This window comes from Tursiops truncatus, chromosome 5, assembly GCF_011762595.2.
Source record: "Tursiops truncatus isolate mTurTru1 chromosome 5, mTurTru1.mat.Y, whole genome shotgun sequence".
NCBI lineage: Eukaryota > Metazoa > Chordata > Mammalia > Artiodactyla > Delphinidae > Tursiops > Tursiops truncatus.
The window spans coordinates 125,910,293-125,928,501 of NC_047038.1; the positions used below are offsets into that span (position 1 = coordinate 125,910,293).

Genomic DNA, 18,209 nt, shown 5'->3' on the forward strand with positions numbered 1-18,209 from the left:
AATGCAATTAGATAAGAAGGAAAATGTTTGGTTCATCCTGGTACATAGTACTTAGTTCTTATTTAAATCAGTTATAAGATGTCTAAAACCCTCAAAACCAAAATCAAATTTCATCTCAAAAATTTACCATTTATTTTGAGCTTGCTATATGCAATATATTAGCATACGATGTGAGATTTAAAGTTAAATAAATAAAAAACCTTAAACGCATGAAGTTTACAATCTAAAGAAGGAGTACAATAATAATGAGAATGCTGGTGAATGTTTTAAAAGATCCAAAATTCACAAAGATATGTGTCCCTTAAACAAAGCTTGGAAAAAACCTCGAAGTTAGTCTATAGGGAAATTTAAAGGGCTGCTTTTTGTTGTTGTTTATTTTTTTGTTTCTTCTGTTATCAGAATTCTATTTTTCAGAGTAAAATGAAGTGATTATTGTGTTGAGTGCATTTATATATATATTTATTTATTTATTTTTTTTTTTTGCGGTACGCGGGCCTCTCACTGTTGTGGCCTCTCCCGTTGCGGAGCACAGGCTCCGGACACGCACGCCCAGCAGCCATGGCTCACGGGCCCAGCCGCTCTGCGGCATGTGGGATCTTCCCGGACTGGGGCACGAACCCGTGTCCCCTGCATCGGCAGGCGGACTCTCAACCACTGCGCCACCAGGGAAGCCCGAGTGCATTTATATTTTAAGGAGCAATTTTGTCTTGTACTGGGGTCCCCAGCATGGCTTAGCTTCAGCCATCTTAGTTCTCATTTTATGTCTGAAAGGCTGGCAAGGTGGGAACACAGTGGTCTATTTGCTTAAGCTGCTTAATTATAAGGGAAGACACCTGGACATTTAGGGGCTGACGGCTAGATGCCCTAGTTAGATTCTCTCGTTCTCTGGGGGATATGGTCCAACCTCCAACCTCAATGGACAGTAAAATGGAGCACCCGGATTTGGTGTTTCTAGCCCTTAGGTCTAATTTCAGGTATTACTCTGAGAGATATTCTGCTATGGTCCATGTGTCTGAGTGCTAAACACCACAGAGGAAGGAGATGTAATAAAAATAGATAAAATAAATACGAGGTCACCACAGTTTTTACTAAGAGAACAGAATATACTACCACTCTTGACTCAACTGAGAGCTCAGTCCTCGGGGGAGTAAGGTTTAGTGTGGGATCCTGCTGTTGGGCTGAAGGAGATATTTTGCTGTGGCAAGACCTTGGACAATGATGCTAGCAAAAGCCTAGTGTGACAGTGATTTGTGAATTTTCCTGGTAGTAGCATTAGTCTATAACCGAGCAGGACCCTAGGAGGCCTTCCCAGAACAGACGTCCACCCATGTCCTCTGCTTGCCTTTTGTTTGTAGAAAACTTTAGTCAAAGAAGAAATTTAATCAGAGAAGTGAGATAAAAGCAGAAAGAAAGAAAAACAGTCAAGCAAGACAAAATAATAATACTTTAGCCATTAAACAAAGTCAAGGACCTTTAGTTCTTCCTCAAGGACTATAGATGATATTTTGAGCAATGTCCTTTGAGCTGTTCTGCAGATACTGAAGCTCCCACCAGGTGGAAGAAGTTAACTATATGCTGCCCACAAGCACAGAGACCCCAGACTGGCTGGAACCAGAAGGTCAATGATGCTGGCTTCCCCCCCCCCCACCCCCGATTACCTCACCACCAACCAATCAGAAGACTGTCCACGAGCTGATCATGCCCTGCTCCTTGAACACTATAAGACTCCTCACTACGGCCTCGAGGGCGGGACATACAGTCTTGAGGGCATCAGCCCGCTGTGGCCCCCTTTGCCTGGCAAAGCAATAAAGCTATTTCTTTCTACTTCACCCAAAACTCTGTCTCTGAGATTTAATCTGGCACTGGTATACAGAGGCTGAATTTCAGCAACAAGTCTCCAACTTACATTTTGAGCAACTGGGTCAACATACACACCTTGATACCAGAAACTTGTGGAAAGGTGAGAGGAAATGGTGAGTTCTGAGAGACCCTGGGATCTTGCACTATCAGTTTAGAGGGAACCAGTGTTCCAATAGTTTAACTGGTGGGGATTGCAGGAAAATAACTTTTATTATTTTCAACAACTAATGTGCCTCAGGCAGGTGGGCCAAGAAACATGTTACAGTTTGAAATGCAATTAGGTATATGGATTAATTACTAAAATTCTCGGCTACTTACACTGGAAAATTATTTATATTGTTAGGGAACGTCTGTTAACAAATTTCTATATTCTCCTAATGGCTATTATTCTGAATTTCAGACAAATGTTTTTTAGATTTATATTTAATACAAACTCAAGGTCTGGTCAACAAAACTTTCTGTGATGATGGAAATACTCTATATATGCTCTGTCCAATGTTTTCTGGGAGTCTGATAGAAATGTAAAATCTCAGGCTCATACCCACAGAATCAGAATTTTCATTCTAACAAAAGTCCCCAGGAGGCTAGCGTGCACATTCAAGCTTGAGAAGCAGTAGTCAAGAGCAGTTCTCTACTTTCACAGACTTTTGTGCGCCAGTTACCCAAGGAGGTTTTTAAAAACACCAGTGACTGCACTCCACCGCAGAAGTTATGATTTAGGGTTCTGGGATGGGATCTAGGTAAAGGTATTTTTGAAATTCCCCATAGGCAGATCCATATATCCATAGATATAAAAGTGGCATGCATTTAACATTGAATATGGATGGACAAATAGCTCTTCAGAAATACGCATGTTTTTAACCAGCCACAGTACTTCACAATCTAAAAATATAATTAACATCATTTATATAAAAGTGCACAATTGTATGTTTAGTGCTGGTCATTGATCACATATGTCTTAGTCAATGGCAATTCTGGCACTTACAAGATGGAAATATTATTGAGAATTGTAGAGATAGGCCCAGGCCCAGTACTTCTCAAATTTTATTTGGGCTTAGGACGGTAAGAGTAACTTTTTATCAATTTAAGCACTTTCATGAAAAACAATTTATTTTCAGGGAGTCAAGTGAACCTGAGTTCAAGGAGTCGGTGGATCTGGAATTTAGTGAAATATCCAAAAATTTCATCTTATTTTTAAACGCATATATACATTTTCAAAATGCTAGGATGATGGGTTTATTTTATGGTCTTTGTTTTCAAACCAATTTATCTTGAAATAGAGCAACCTTCATAGAATAGGGGCTAGAGAATTTAGAAATACTCTAAGGTTTACAATTCTAAAAACAGTTATAGAGATGTAAAACATGCACTTTACTCATCAAAATCTGTGTCTCTGGAAATTGTGATTTCATTTGTACTGAAAGTTTGTGAGGTTTTTGTTTGTAGCTATAGGGAGCTCAGGTCAGATGCACCAAGAAGGGGTTTGGATCATGCTGAAAATTTGTTCCAGGACTCTCAGCAAAGGCCAATCTGTATTTTTATGAAATACAGTCAGGTCCATGCCCCTTTCTGGACCCCATGTTTCCCAGCCTTCTAATCCTGACCCCTTTTAGCGCTGCTTGATGAAATTTGGCAATGGGTAGTCATTATTGCCATCTGTTTCCTCCACAAGTCCCATATGAGGTTGACCACCTGAACCTCTTAGATTAAATCAGCATTACTCTTTTGTTCTGAAAGTTCACATTCAGCATATCTAGTGGTCTTGTCATATCAGTAATTAAATACTATCTTGTGAGTCACTGGAGTTCTAACAATTCCTTTCATTCCAAAAATTCCTTTACATGATAATGATAATACATTTCTGCAACCTATATATTTGAATATGTATTCAATGATTATTAAATATATATATATTATTCAATATATGTATTATATCTATCATAAGCACACACAGTAAAACTAAATCTAGTTAGTCCAAATATCCTGTCTATGCTTGACCCAAGACAACCTTAACATTCTCCTCAGCTTCACTAAGCTTTAAACACTTTTCTTTCTGACTCTAGGCCTTTGAGCTCCCTTTTCTTAGAGCATTTACTTTAGAACATTTGCAATTGTAAATTCTTTCTCTGCTCCCTTAAGATGTAAATCTTCTTCCAGCCTCTAGCTAGTTTTACAACCCAAGAATGTCTTTCTCAAGGACCTGGGAGCCATCCCTTTGAGATGTAATGATCAAGGAAGATAGAGTCTCTATCTCCAGATCTCTGTGGTTTCCAGATCTCTGGTTTCCAGATCTCTGTGGTTAGGTAGGAGTGTTTGGTAAAGACCAATTACGGAACACAGATGGCCTAATCACATTGACCGAACTCCCCATCTTGTCCTCCAGTACTCTTCCCTAGCTCACCCCAGTGCAAAATCTCTTTAAAAATGATTTAATGGGAGTTAGGCATACCAATTACTTCTTTGTCATAAACAAAAATAGGATGATTTTTTTCACATGTATTGTGTGCCTGGAGAGGTAATATAGCATAGCCCACTCCTTAAGAATGGTCTAGACCTGGCTTTGCTCTTCCTTGCTGTGTGACCTGGGGCTACTTTCACAATCTCTTTTGTATCTCATTTTCCTTTTTTTGTAAAATGAAGCCAAATACTTGCATCTACCTGTTACATTTGGTATGAGGATTAAATGTGTTAATATGTAAAACATGCTTAGAGCAGTGTCCGGCACATAAGAAAAACTCAATAAATGTTAATTACTGCTGATGGCAACTACTTTACAATGTTCAGAACAAACTCGGATTTCTTGCCTCCAATTAGTTATGCCTTATCGTTTATGTATACAATTAATTGCTTTTTTGTGTTTTCATTTATCCTGTGCTAAAAATTTCGGGCAAACTGATTTGCCTCTCTGATGGCATGTCCAAAGACTATAATATAAACTTACCAGTTGAAGACTAGAGAGGTATTACTTGAAAACCAATTATACTCTTCCCCAAAAGGAATTAATGATGAACACTATTAGAAAACAGTAAAAATGTAAAAAATGATGACTAAGTTAACAGAAAATAAAATGCAAATAATCTACTTAATCTAGATGGACAAATGACTATACGTCATTCCTTTAATTTTTTATCTGTAGAATGAAGAAACTATTATACCCATCTCAATGGATTTTTTGAGGATTATACAAGATAACATATAGAGTGATCAGCACAGTGTCAGACACCTGAAAAGAGTCCAGTAAATGCTGACTAGCTATTATTAGGGGAAAAGTAAAAAGTAGGTGTCATCTGCCAGCAATAAAAATTCCATGAGAACAAAATTTAGTTTTCCAACACTGAATAGTTCTATATCAGTGATTGTCAACCAGGGATGATTTTAATGCCCCCATCTACTCTTACTCTGTTTATTTGCTAACAGCCCCTTCATTATTTCCTTACAACCTTTTTTATTCCTCACACGACTTTAATAAAAATGTTTTTTCAAAGTTCACCAATGATCATCACATTGACAAATACGATAGCTTTTCCTTAGGACTACTGGGTTCCATTCTTTCATTTCCACCAAACACAGGCATGTCTCAATCTAGATGTTACAGAATAACATCAAATTTATGACTGAAATTTTATTTATTGTATTATCTCAAAACCTGTTCATTTTCTTATGTTTCTGATTTCATAACATTAACATCATTGAAACTCAGACTTGAAACAGGATCCATCTCTGTTCCCGTATATCAACCTCATTTCACACACCTAATCAATTCCCAAGTCTATTAACATCATTTGCATTTTCTTCTTTATCCTGCTTTACAAACTTTCTACTAGATGTGAACATTGTTCTACACATTGTATGTACATTACACCAAATATAGCCTTCAAAATAACTCTGTGATTCAGGAATTACTCCGTTTTATAGGTGAGGAAAATAAAGCTAAATGATTTTAAGTGGCTTGGCCAGGGATACACAGCTAGTTAAGCAAAAACTGAATCCAAATTCCATGTTCATGCTGCCTTTGTAGCCTGCCCCCTTCTTTAGGTGTGACATTCAAAAGTTTTCACTTACCAGTCTAGTACAACCTTACTTCCCGATTTTGCATCCTAAAATTCTACTTCCTTTAGCCCATGTCCCCTGTCCCATTCAGCTCCTTTTAATTTTCCTTCTCAGTATCTTTATGCATGCTTTTCTTCATCATGGAAGGATGCCTGTCTACCAAATTGCCTTAAATCCAAATCCTAAATATAGGTTTCAAGTATTGACTTAGATGTTGCCTCATCAAGTAATATACATATTTAAAGTATTTCATATTTGAAATTAATGGACCCATATGTTCATATAACTTTAGTGTTGTGTTGGGTGGACACACATAAGTTTAATATTTGAATCCTCTTATGCTACAGTTTTGTGTATTCTATTAAAAATAGAGTTTGCTAGAATCTTAATTTTCTCTACCTGAACAGTTTATTTCCCTCCTATTTATCTGTATTAAAGTGAGAAAAAGTCTGAATAGAATTGTAACTTAGGGGTACCTGCTTACTTTTCAACAAAGCTTCATAGGGTGGCTACACCTTCAAATCTGATCCTGTGCAAATCTAAAATACTGATTTTGTCAGTAAGCACTTAAGGAATTGACTAAGTTCTGGGAAACTGATTCACACTAACCCAGGTTGGCAAATAGATTTAGACTCCAGTGCTAACTAAGATCCATTTGCCATGGCTGCCCAGAACAGCAGGGCAGAGTGCCGTGATCTATGTTTTGGTCTGGAAATGGAAAATAATGGTACTTGTAACATGGATTGCCGCAATATTTTGCCATTTATATACTACGCAAATTGACTAAAAACCGGCATATTGATTAAATTGCTAATTTATTTGTTTGCCACAAACATATCTCTCTAGTGATTAAATTCAGGGGCTCACCATTCTCCTAGCTTCCAAAGGTGATGTTGAGAAAGGGAACAGAAACAAGGAGGCGCATAATTTTGAAATTATTTCACTCAGACCACAGTACGGCATGGTAAATTGTGCCTGGCATACTATAGAGAATACTTTTATATGTTGGCAAGTCCTTGCCTTCTAGGTCTCATGTCTTTCTTTTCTAAGCAATAATAGACAAACACTGCCAAATTCTAATCCTCAAATTTATCATTAGGTCTATTTTAACTAATCTCTTTGTTTTCGTTTTGTCCATATTACTTTATGGAGAGAAAACTCAATATAAATTTAATCACTCTTGGATTCAGTCACATTCCAGACATGCTTTGATAAGACTATAGTAAATTACGGAAAGAATTTCTTGAAGTAGCTAAGACTTCTCAGTACCTGATAACAAAAGAAATTTTGTTTTATTTTTAGGTCTGTGTAATCTTATACATTATCTACAAACTTCATTTGATTAAGTTTTGGATAGCAACTTTGTTTTCTTTATTTTCAATTCCATTTGGGAGTTGAGAAGAGTAACTTTCCTGTTTATTTTCTTGTGGTTTTATTATTTTGTACATTCTATGTTTACAACATTCCCCTTATTAATCTGTCTGTTCCTTTGAGGCTAGACCCATATATCTTTCATGATTGTATTCCTAGCAATATTAGCCACATTGTCTTGCACAGAATAGCTTTAAACATATCGTCTGAATGAATGAATAAATGAATACTGGATTAGAGAAGAATTTCAATTCCCTTGTCTTGAAGGTTGAAGCAACTGTGATTTTAGATTTCAAATATGAGTACAACCTTCACTTATGTTCAGGTTATTTCCTTGTTTAACTTCATTTAAATAAATAGAATAGAATGAAAATGTTGAACCCATCAAAAACCTGATAGAAAAGAAAAACTAGCAAATTAGACATTTCAAAGGCAAAAACTGTTAAACGACCTATAGATTATTAGGAGAAATTAGTAGCAAACTGTTCACCAATATCAATACCCAAGTCAGGGGTCACTGGAAAGAGGTGAGTTGGATCTGAGTATACACAGTATGCTTCTATTCACATAAAGTTTAATATGAATCAGAACTAGTTTATTGTGTTAGAAGTCAAGATAATGGCTATACCTTCAAGGAGGTTACAACTGGGTGTTGCCTGGAAGGGGACTCTGGGAATGCTAGTTATGTTCTGACTCTTGATCTGGAAGCATGGAAATTTGTTGCGTTGTACAGTTATGTGCATTATAATTATGTACATTACATTTCAATAAAAAGTGTACTTTAAAATGCATATCAATCATCTATGAACACAGTATTATTAGAGAGACTTTCATGCAATGAATATATTTTGGAAAAAATTATAGTCATATGTTCCTTTGTCTAGTATTATTACATTATCCTCATCTTAAAAACTGTATATTGCAGGGCTTCCCTGGTGGCGCAGTGGTTGAGAGTCCACCTGCTGATGCAGGGGACGCGGGTTCGTGCCCCGGTCCGGGAAGATCCCACATGCCGTGGAGCGGCGGAGCCTGTGCTCCGCAACGGGAAAGGCCACAACAGTGAGAGGCCCGCGTACCGCAAAAACAAACAAACAAACAAAAACAACAGTACATTGCATAATGTCTCCAAATAATTTCTTTTATTTTGGTAAAAATTGGGTTATTTGGATAGATACTTGATAACTATCATAGTAATTTGAATATTCAAGGCTCTCTTTTGATGACTAGGAACCTTTCTATATCCCTTGAGACAAGATAACTTCACTTGTTTTCTAAACCTTCCTAAAGGCTTATTTCTGGTAAGCTGCTTACATATTTGAAGTAAGTAACTCTGCCTTTTTGTTGTTTGACAGGATCAGAGTTCTCTGGGATATAGCACAATGGAATGAAAGCTATTTCATAAAGTATGTTTTAAGGAATAAAAGATAATACCCTTTTCTTATTGCAGAATAAAAGGATTTCATGTAACAGTAGGGTTCCTTTCTGAAAATTTGAAAAAATGTAAATAGGCAATAATATTTATTATCATATAAGTAATAAAACTTCCCATTTTCAAAGAATTGATTTTTCTTATCAAACTGGAAAACTAAAAGTTAAGACCCAAAAGTTCTAATGCATGTAGCCTTTCTGGAAATGGTTTAACTGACATAGCATCCAATGCAACATTTTCCTATACAAAAGATATTGTTTTCCAAAATATCATCCTAATCCATATTTAAATCAAACCATGTGAGCACTCTTTTTTCACCGTATTCATTTCAAGGACACTTATGGGTACATTGTGGTAACAATTTTCCACCGATATCACAGCAGGTTGATTTACTCAGCTGCACATAACTGCAGTATTTTTCTTAAAGCTTTGAAATCTTGAATGAGGGGTGGAGAACTAACTGTAGACATGTAATATATTAAATTTCTAAGACTTGAAAGGGAGCATAATTAACTCAATGCCACATAATTGCTCCAGGGACAGAAAAAAAGAGGCAAACAGAATTGATATGCCCCTTTTTTCCCCTTAGCAATTAAATAACAATGCTAAGTGAGCAATTTCTTTTTTAAGACTCATTCTTTTGACTTAATATTTCCCTCGAATATTTTAAAAACTTTCCATGCCAACTTATAAAATGTAGGAAGCAGTGAAGCTGGGAATTCTGCTATTCCCTCTCTTTGAGCAGAATTTCTCCCTTCCTCCTCTCCCTCTCTTCGGTGCTTACAGAACCTGTCTCTTTGACCTCATCATAATCTTTAGTTCCTCTCTCTTTCCCATTATCCCAATCCATCAGTTCTTTTCTAGCTTCATTTGCCTTTCTATCCATCATGTAATCCACTGTAAGTCATTTCTATATCTCTTAGGACCTGACAATCACGTACCCCTTTGACCGGCTGCAAACTTACTTTATCAGTTTCAAACTTTGAGTGTCCTCTACCGCCCACTATCAGCACTAGCTGCAAAGATATTGAATGTGGCTGGAGGAAGTTAGGGAATAATACTGATTAGAGCTAGGGAGGCTTTTAATTTTCTCAATTGTAAATTTGGAATTCAGACAAAATGTTATATGTTGTACTTTCCAAATCTAAAATGTCATGGTTCGATATATTATTTCTTCAAAACTATAACAATCATTCTTTAAAGTATCTTTTGTCTGTTAATCTCTAAAAATCTGAAAGAACATCCTGGAACTTCCAACTGAAAAAAGTCAAACGGGATTATCTCCAAAACCCCAATACAATATAAAGGAATGAACAGATATATAAACCAACGACCATGAGGAAAAAGGGACAGAAGCCATCAGAAAAGTGTTTTTAAATAAATTACTGAGGGACTTCCCTGGCAGTCCAGTGGTTAAGACTTTGCCTTCCAATGCAGGGGTGCAGGTTCAAGCCCTGGTCGGGGAGCTAAGATGTATATGTATATGCACATGTAGATGTACATGTATATGTGTAGGTGTATACCTGGTATGCCACACAAGACACATTGCCTCCTGAGAAGAAAATCAGGTGCTTAAGGAACAATAACAGGAGGTTATCCTTCTGAACCTTTTAAATCTTGAATCATGTGAATGCATAGTGTATTCTAAATACCAATTAAATTTTAAACATTAGGGCTTCCCTGGTGGCGCAGTGGTTGAGAGTCCGCCTGCCAATGCATGGGACACGGGTTCGTGCCCCGGTCCAGGAAGATCCCACATGCCGTGGGATGTGGCAGCTGGGCCCGTGAGCCACAACTACTGAATCTGCACGTCTGGAGCCTATGCTCCACAACGGGAGAGGCCACAACAGTGAGAGGCCCGTTCACCACCATGAAGAGTCGCCCCCGCTTGCCGCAACTAGAGAAAGCCCTTGCACAGAAATGAAGACCCAACACAGCCCAAAATAAATAAATAAATAGATAAATAATAAAAATAAAGGAATTCCCTTTAAAAAAAAAAAGACAAGACCTAAAAAAAAAAAAAGTAATTATTTTTGAAAAGAATAACTGGAGGGAGAAATAGGTGGACCAAGGGACTCTTGCTTTTCAATAAAACCCTCGGTTGTATTTGATTTTTAAAACTATGTCCATCTCTCTCTCACACACACACATGTGCACACACAGTGAATTTTTATTTGCCTATCATTGTCTGCCTAATACAGTCTTATTCATTTTTCATGATTCTGGTAAAGCAAACTTTCTGCGAAAGTTTTCCTGACGCCAGCCAAACTCCTGCAGAGTTAGTCAGTTCTCCTATGGGATTCCAGAGCGTCATCTGCCTGTCATTATTATACTATTTTTCTTTCATATTTTATTATTTAGTTACATGCTTGCCTCCTCCACTAAACTAAGTGATCCTCTAAGTCAGGAACTATTCCACGTCTCCAGACCTCCGGTGCTGTCTGTCTTTTGGATTTGCTGCTGCTTGCCTTTGAATGAACTGCATCTAGGACTTAAGGAGTCAGCCTATTCTCTAAGTGGGGAAATGTTCCTAGAACTCATGGGAGAGCAGAAGCAAGCTGGGAAGTATTTGAGAACAGCTAATGGAGCAACAGGAACCACTACACAGGTCAGAGAAGAGCATAGCCAGCTTAGGATAGGGAAGGCAGGTGGGTTCACATTCTTTCTGTCATTCCTCCTGGCCGCTTGAGACCATAAAATAAACTTAGTCCACAGTTTAAAGACAGAAAATCAGAAAGACAAAGTGAATGGGGGGAAAAATGGTGGCTTGGTAGAGGAAGGGAGATAAGTCTCTCAGGAAAATCACAAAGATAGATTTATGTGTTTGAGAACAAAGTGGAAGCAGTAGATTGTTACAAGTATCAAAGTTCAGAGTCAAGGATGGGGGCCACAGCATGTGCTATGTGTCAGGTATACACTATGAGGTAGAAAAAATGATCCAGAAGTTACCGTTTCTTAAACATCTACTAGGTGCTAGTCCCCCAGCCACCCCTTTAAGGCTTTTTATATCTCATTATTCTGTGTTACAAATATAATAAGCTGAAATCAATAATTATTCCCATTTTACGGGTGACAAAATGGAGGCTCAAAAATGTTAAGTAAATTGGCTGACATCATGTGATCAGAAAGTGGCTGAGATGGACTTGTACTTGTCTGTTAAATACCATTTATTTTGTGAATTCCTACTCATGATACTAAGTCTGGTTCAAATGTGCCTTCTCAATGAAGCCTTCTCTGATCTGTCCAACCAAAAATGACTAGAGATGCTTCAACTTTATTTCTTGTAATTTTAAGATTCCAACGTATATTACATTTCTTTGTATATTTGCCTTCAATCTTCCAGCAGATTTTGTGTTTCTTGAAGGAAAGAACAAGCTCCTGTAGCATTGAAAATATTCTTTCTATTGTGGAAAAATCCAGTGGTTCAATGAGATTCTCTGAGTTATTTGCTGGACTTAGAAAGGTCAAAGTTCTATATTTGTCCCTAAACTGCATAACAAAGTTTTCAATTAAAATTTTAAAAATGTATCATTGATATTTTCCAAAGTTTTATTCTTATTAGTGATTTATATTCTGCTTCAATGTCCCTGATACCAATTATATTATAGAGTGTCAAAGAATTTTTAACACATTCCTAATTTGGAAGCTTTACAGCAGTACTTTGCAAGCTAAAGAAAGCATAATGGAGAGGTGAAGAAAAAAGTATTAGTGAAATAAAGTCATGAAAAATTTTAAAACTAATAATAAAACCCATGTGAAAGTATGTAATGTCATGGTCAGTTCTAGCACTACATAAAATGAAAAATTTGAAGTAAGGCAAACTTACTTAACAATAATCTTTTGTAAGGCAGCACCAAAGATTTTAGAATATAGAGATTAAAAAGTCTTAATTGTATTTTCACAAAGTTTCAGAGCTTCTGGCCAAATGAACTGATACAATTAAAATTTTGAGGGTCCAGCATCATAAAATGTACAGTGGTCACCACTTTGCAGAGTTTCAGACAATTTTAATTATTTTTCTTGGTACAGAGTTCACAGAGCAGAAGTAAATATGCTATATGTTTTTGTAAAAGGAATCATGTTTAGGCAACAATAGCTTAATTGAAGTAAATCTTTTCTCAGAAGTAAAATTTTAACTTGCATAAAAGTTTTAAGTACTAGTTAGACAACTTGTTAAATCCACTCTGGTAAACAGCACTTTTAAATCCCCATAAGATTTCTTAAAATCATCCTGGCTATGTGCCTAAATACATATAAATACAAAGCATTCTTAGCAATTAACTGGACCCTACGGGGTAAATGTGATGAGCAAGGAATTCACTGTGCTACCTCAATTAGTGCTAATGAGAGTTGTGTAGTTAATTCCCTCACGCTGCTCTTAATTTTCATCTCCTCTGTGGAGTCTACTCCAAAACATTTAAATTTTACACCCTATTCCCAGCCCATGACAATTTTTACTTACCTCAGTAATGAAGGCTTTGGCTGTGGCAGGATTCATAACAAGGATGGCTCGCCTAAGAGTGTCTCGATAGCGATTCAATTCCTCTATTCTCATGGTATCAAAGAGAGTGGTGATCATTTTATTGATGTTGTTTTCTACCTTCTGAAGTGCAACATCCATCCCCTGCTGAGACACTTTGTCCAAAAACTCCTGTATTCCACGGATATCTAGGAACATCAAAAGCCCATCAAAATGTGAATTACAGCACAGAAGGGAGAGAAAAGCTATTTCACTTACATCATAATAGTTTATTGTTCTACATTGTAGGCTGTTTAAACTTCTAATTGAGAAGCTGATGGAACTCTCAAATATGTTTAAGGTTGAGAAAAGACAATTTAAGGTGTTTATGCGAAAAATGTAGGGATTGTTATTTTTTAAATTAATTTTTCTCCACTGAGCATTCTAAATTATCTCACCTCTGGAAGATGTTAGAACAGAGTAGAGGGAAGTGATGGGGAAGATCCTCACTTCCCTAAAGCAAATGTGAGATAAGAAAGTACATTCCTTATTTTTCCTCAGTATTAAAGAGTGATATTAACCTCAGGCAAAACATGAATGTCGTTATGGCTGATGAATCTGAATCAAGATTACTACCATTTCTTAAAATAGGCAACGATATCACTAAACTTGACATTTTCAATCTTACTTGAAAGATGGTTTTGAGAGGTTATTTTCAAAGGGTCTCAGGTCACTTAGACCACAAATAAAACAGCTACATTTTTGCCTGTTTTATGAGTACTATCTCCTTAGCTCAAATCTGGCCAACTTGGTAGAGATTAGTTTTTTTCCAGGAGTATGGGAATGTACTTTGCGTGTAAAACATAAATTTTAACAAAATATTCACACACCCATTCCAAAATAAAAAAATTTCTGAAAGATTATCAAATAAAAAATTGTGTCCATTTCACATCTAAATAAGGAGGGTAAAATACAGTCTAAATAAAATGTTTATCAACTTGTATTTTGATGTATATTTAAGTAACAATAAGTGCCTGAAATGTTACAAATATTTTTCCTAGTGCCACATTGGCTGCTTATAGAAGAAGGGATCTAAACATTGATAAATATGATTGGAAGATGTACCCAGCACAATACAATCTTAATATAACAGATTGCTTTGACTATAAAGTACTGTTTATTTTTCTGTATATGCTCATGACATAAAATGTTAAAAGGGAAAAAACTAGTGAAAGATAAGGAGTGAATGAAATTGTAGGTTGCTTATTATGAATGGACTATATCTCAAAATTCCTTAATGTGCAAGACCGCAGGCTTGTAAAATTTACCTCTCAAGAACAATAACAAGGTCATGTGTTTTTCAAGCAATATATAAGCCAATAAGTAAGAAACAGTCACAAATTTAGAAACTAACATTTGCTCATAACCAAAGTTTATATTTGCAAGTTTATAAATTAATACTAATAATTTTAAAATTTGCTTTCTTCTTATGATCTGTTTTATTTTAAAACAATTACTATGAACACTATATGTCTAGTTATCTGATGACTCTCAAACTCTTCAGAATAGATAACTGTATAAATTCTACCTTACATTCCTTATTCCTAATTAAATTATAAACCCAGGATGTCAGCATCACAGTAGCTTAAAAGAACAAAGACTCATCTAGAGCAGAACAAGAGATAAAAGAGCTGAAATAATAAAGGTATTATGTACTCATTAAATATCCAGGTCAGAAAGTTCCTAAGGATGTAAGGTATTCAAGCATGGATTAAACAAAGGTTTAGATCTGATGAAATTTAGCAGATACAGGTAGACATATAACAGGACTATGTTCGCACTCAAGCAAGCCTTCTCAAACTTTGCTGTGAATCAGAATAGCTTGGAAATCTTATCAAAAATGCAGAAGCCTGGACCCTACCCCAGAACCAGTATGCCTTTAAACTATGTGTCAGAGCAGATCCTTGATTGTGAATTGTAAGCTGTTGTTTCTTTAGTATGAATCACTTAAAAGTGCAGCTAAATATGACAGAAAAAAACAAAAATAAATTGAAATAGAGATGTTCAGAAAACACAGTGTGACCAGAGCATAAGACTCCAAATTACTTACACTCTTAACTTTGAGAAAAAAACCTGTTTCAAAAAAAAATTGTTGAAACAAATTATTGAAAATTATTGAAATTATCACCTGTCACCAATGCTATGTGCTCAGAATTCAACAGTGAATACCCTTCCCCACATTGAGAAAGGCAATAAACAGGTAAACAAAGTAACAGATACAATTCACACTAAGTGCTGGAAAGGAAACAAGGGTGGGAAGAAGGACCTATTTTAGTTAGAATACTCAAGGAGGTTTCCTCTGGAAAACTGGCATTTAAAGTGTGATCTAAAGGATGAGAAGACATTGCCCAGGCAAGGGGATAGGATGAGAGGACAACAGCTAGGGAAGATGCCCCGAGGCAGTGAAGAGCTTGTGTCTGAAGTACCTAAAGGATTTCTGTGTGGCTGTAGTCCAGCTAGCCAGGGGGAGGGCAGAGTTAGGTGAAGCTGTGTGGAGAAACTTCAGATCCTGTGGATCCTGGTGAGACACAGAAAGAGGTTTCGATTTTATCCTAAATACAGTTTTAATCTCTTGAAAGTTTTAAGTAGAGGATCTGACTAAGTAGATGATGGGCTATGTGATCATTCAAATTGAGCTTGTAACTGATTTTCCCTTCATTTAAAACAGCATGACTTTTTTAGCTTTTATATTTGACCAGAAATTAAGTACTATATGTATTGTTACTTGGCCAGAAAAGTGATGTAATAAAAGATTGCTATTATGTCTTTGCTTCCTTAGTCTGCAGTTCTGGTTATCACTGCCTAGGTAAGTGATTATAAAGTTTTTGAAAATTTTTCTCATCTACAAATGAAGAAATATTTATCTTATAGATGTCTTGAAAGATTAATTAGTGAGGGTGATGGTGTGTGTGTCTGCATGGGAAATCCATCATAGAGTCTAACACATGGTAGGTGTCTAACACATGGTAGGTGCTATTATTGTTAATAATAGTGCACAATTGCCTGGTAAGGGCAATTTTTTTAATTTTTAAAATTATTTTATTTTTATTATTGGGGGCATCTTTCTTTTTTAAAACAACTTTTTATCTAGGGGAAAACATACTACACTTGATGTCAGAAAACCAGGTTTGGATCCTTACTTTGCTACCCACATAGCCGTGTGAACTTAGAATCAATTTCATAGGTGATGTCTGTCATTTTTACCTTCCCAGTATTTTTTCTTCTTTATTCAAATAACAAAACCTCATTTTTCATTTAAGAAACAAACCTGGACCCATCTCTGTGTTCTACATGTGCACAACCTTCTATATTCATTACCGGATGGTCATGTGTCCCAGGACAGTTAAGTGTGAGTTCTCCATATCTTTGGCCTAAGTAATTAGTTCACAGATAGTCACAGGATTCAAAGAAAGACTGAAATTTGATATATGGATAATGAAAAAGAAATGGTCATTCTTTTGTATCACAAGTTGTAATGATGCAGTTTTGGAATTGAGAGAGCCAGTGTGTCTAGTGAGAAGCTGAGAATGCAGCCAACGAGTGAAGTGAAACAAAGGCCAGGTAGCTATTTCTTAGACTTCCCAACTACATGAGTCAATCGAAAAACCATTTTTTCTTTTTTTGCTTACCTAGTTTAAAATGAGCTTCTGTCACTCACAAGAGAAAGGGTATTGACTAATACATAGTCTTTCGATAAACATCTGGTAGTTTGGGAATGAAGGTAAAGGCACAGTTCCTGTTCTTGAAGTACATCCAGTTTAGTGGAGGGAATAACAATTTAAACAACTAATTGTTTTAATGTGATTAATGCCAATGAAAGAAATGTAACAAAGGAATGGAAGCTTAGGAAAACAGCTAATCACACTTTATCAATGCAAAAAGAAAATTATATCACCTAATTACTGGGTTGTTCTAATAAAAGGAAATAAGGGGTGTGAAATATTAAAGCAGTTTGTAAACTGCAAATTTCTATGCAATGTGCATTTTCATTATCAAGACTTTATTAACCCAGTCAATTGTCCCACTTGTTCTTAATTTTCTTCTGTTCTCTTTTTCTATGGAAAAATGGAAAACAAACAGACAAAAATCACAATAAGGACTAAAAGTTGATCTAGGTACTACCTTTATAAATTGATATTCTAGCAACCATCAATTTTTGTGATATCTGATTTGTGTTATCTAGTTAGACCAACTTCCTGCAACTGCTCTCCAAGAGGTAATGGCTGATTGAAACACAATGATTCGTTTTATTAAATTGTGTAGAATAATGACTTTATTATGATCACTAATGTAAGACTAAATTTAATATCTCTACTGAAAATGGCTTATAATGTAAATAGATTAAGGTAGAAAACTCCTAGGCGATATTCGGATCTAATGCATAAGCACGTTTCTAAACAGACCCCAAACCAGAAATGTGATATTTTACTGTTCATCCTAAATCAGTAGTCAGCATCTAAATAGATCTCTTTGGAATCTAGTCTCTGCTTACTATGTGCCAAGCATGAGCAAAACAATCCCTGCCCTCAATGAGCTTGTTATCTACACATATGGTGATAACACAGACCCTATTACAGATAGAAGAATCTTACAATACTACTCATTTTCCAAACTGTCGTTGCAACCTAAATTTAGTGGCATTCTCTGGAATACATCAAACAGTAATTCTCAGTCTGATCATTGTATTTGAATGACACTTTTAAAATGTTGAATTTGGTAGGAAAAAAAGATTTGTCACTGAGACTTTGTAGGTCTGATTATTTTTTTTTCCTTCTACTCATCTCTCTCCCTCATTTGAGTAGATTAGGCACATTTAATCATTTTTGATCACTTAATGCATTGAAAACCTCACTTAGCAGGAGACCTCAGTACTTCATTCAGTCAATCTTGGTGTTTCTGAAATTATGACAGAATGCTAAGCTTTAAATTAATATTTAGAATCTTGTGAATTTTTTTTTAGGTAAAAAGAAATACATCACA

The 18,209-nt window shown here is 36.0% G+C and overlaps 1 protein-coding gene across 2 annotated transcripts in view; it reads right to left on the minus strand.

Moving 5' to 3' along the window:
* The window catches only part of GRID2 (glutamate ionotropic receptor delta type subunit 2), a 1,349,856-nt gene that overhangs the window by 620,797 nt on the left and 710,850 nt on the right, over positions 1 to 18,209 (minus strand). For both annotated transcript variants that reach the window (XM_033857390.2, XM_033857389.2), the window contains one exon: positions 13,173 to 13,378. In XM_033857390.2, coding sequence (XP_033713281.1) covers positions 13,173 to 13,378 — 206 coding nt within the window. The remainder of the gene's footprint in view (positions 1 to 13,172; positions 13,379 to 18,209) is intronic.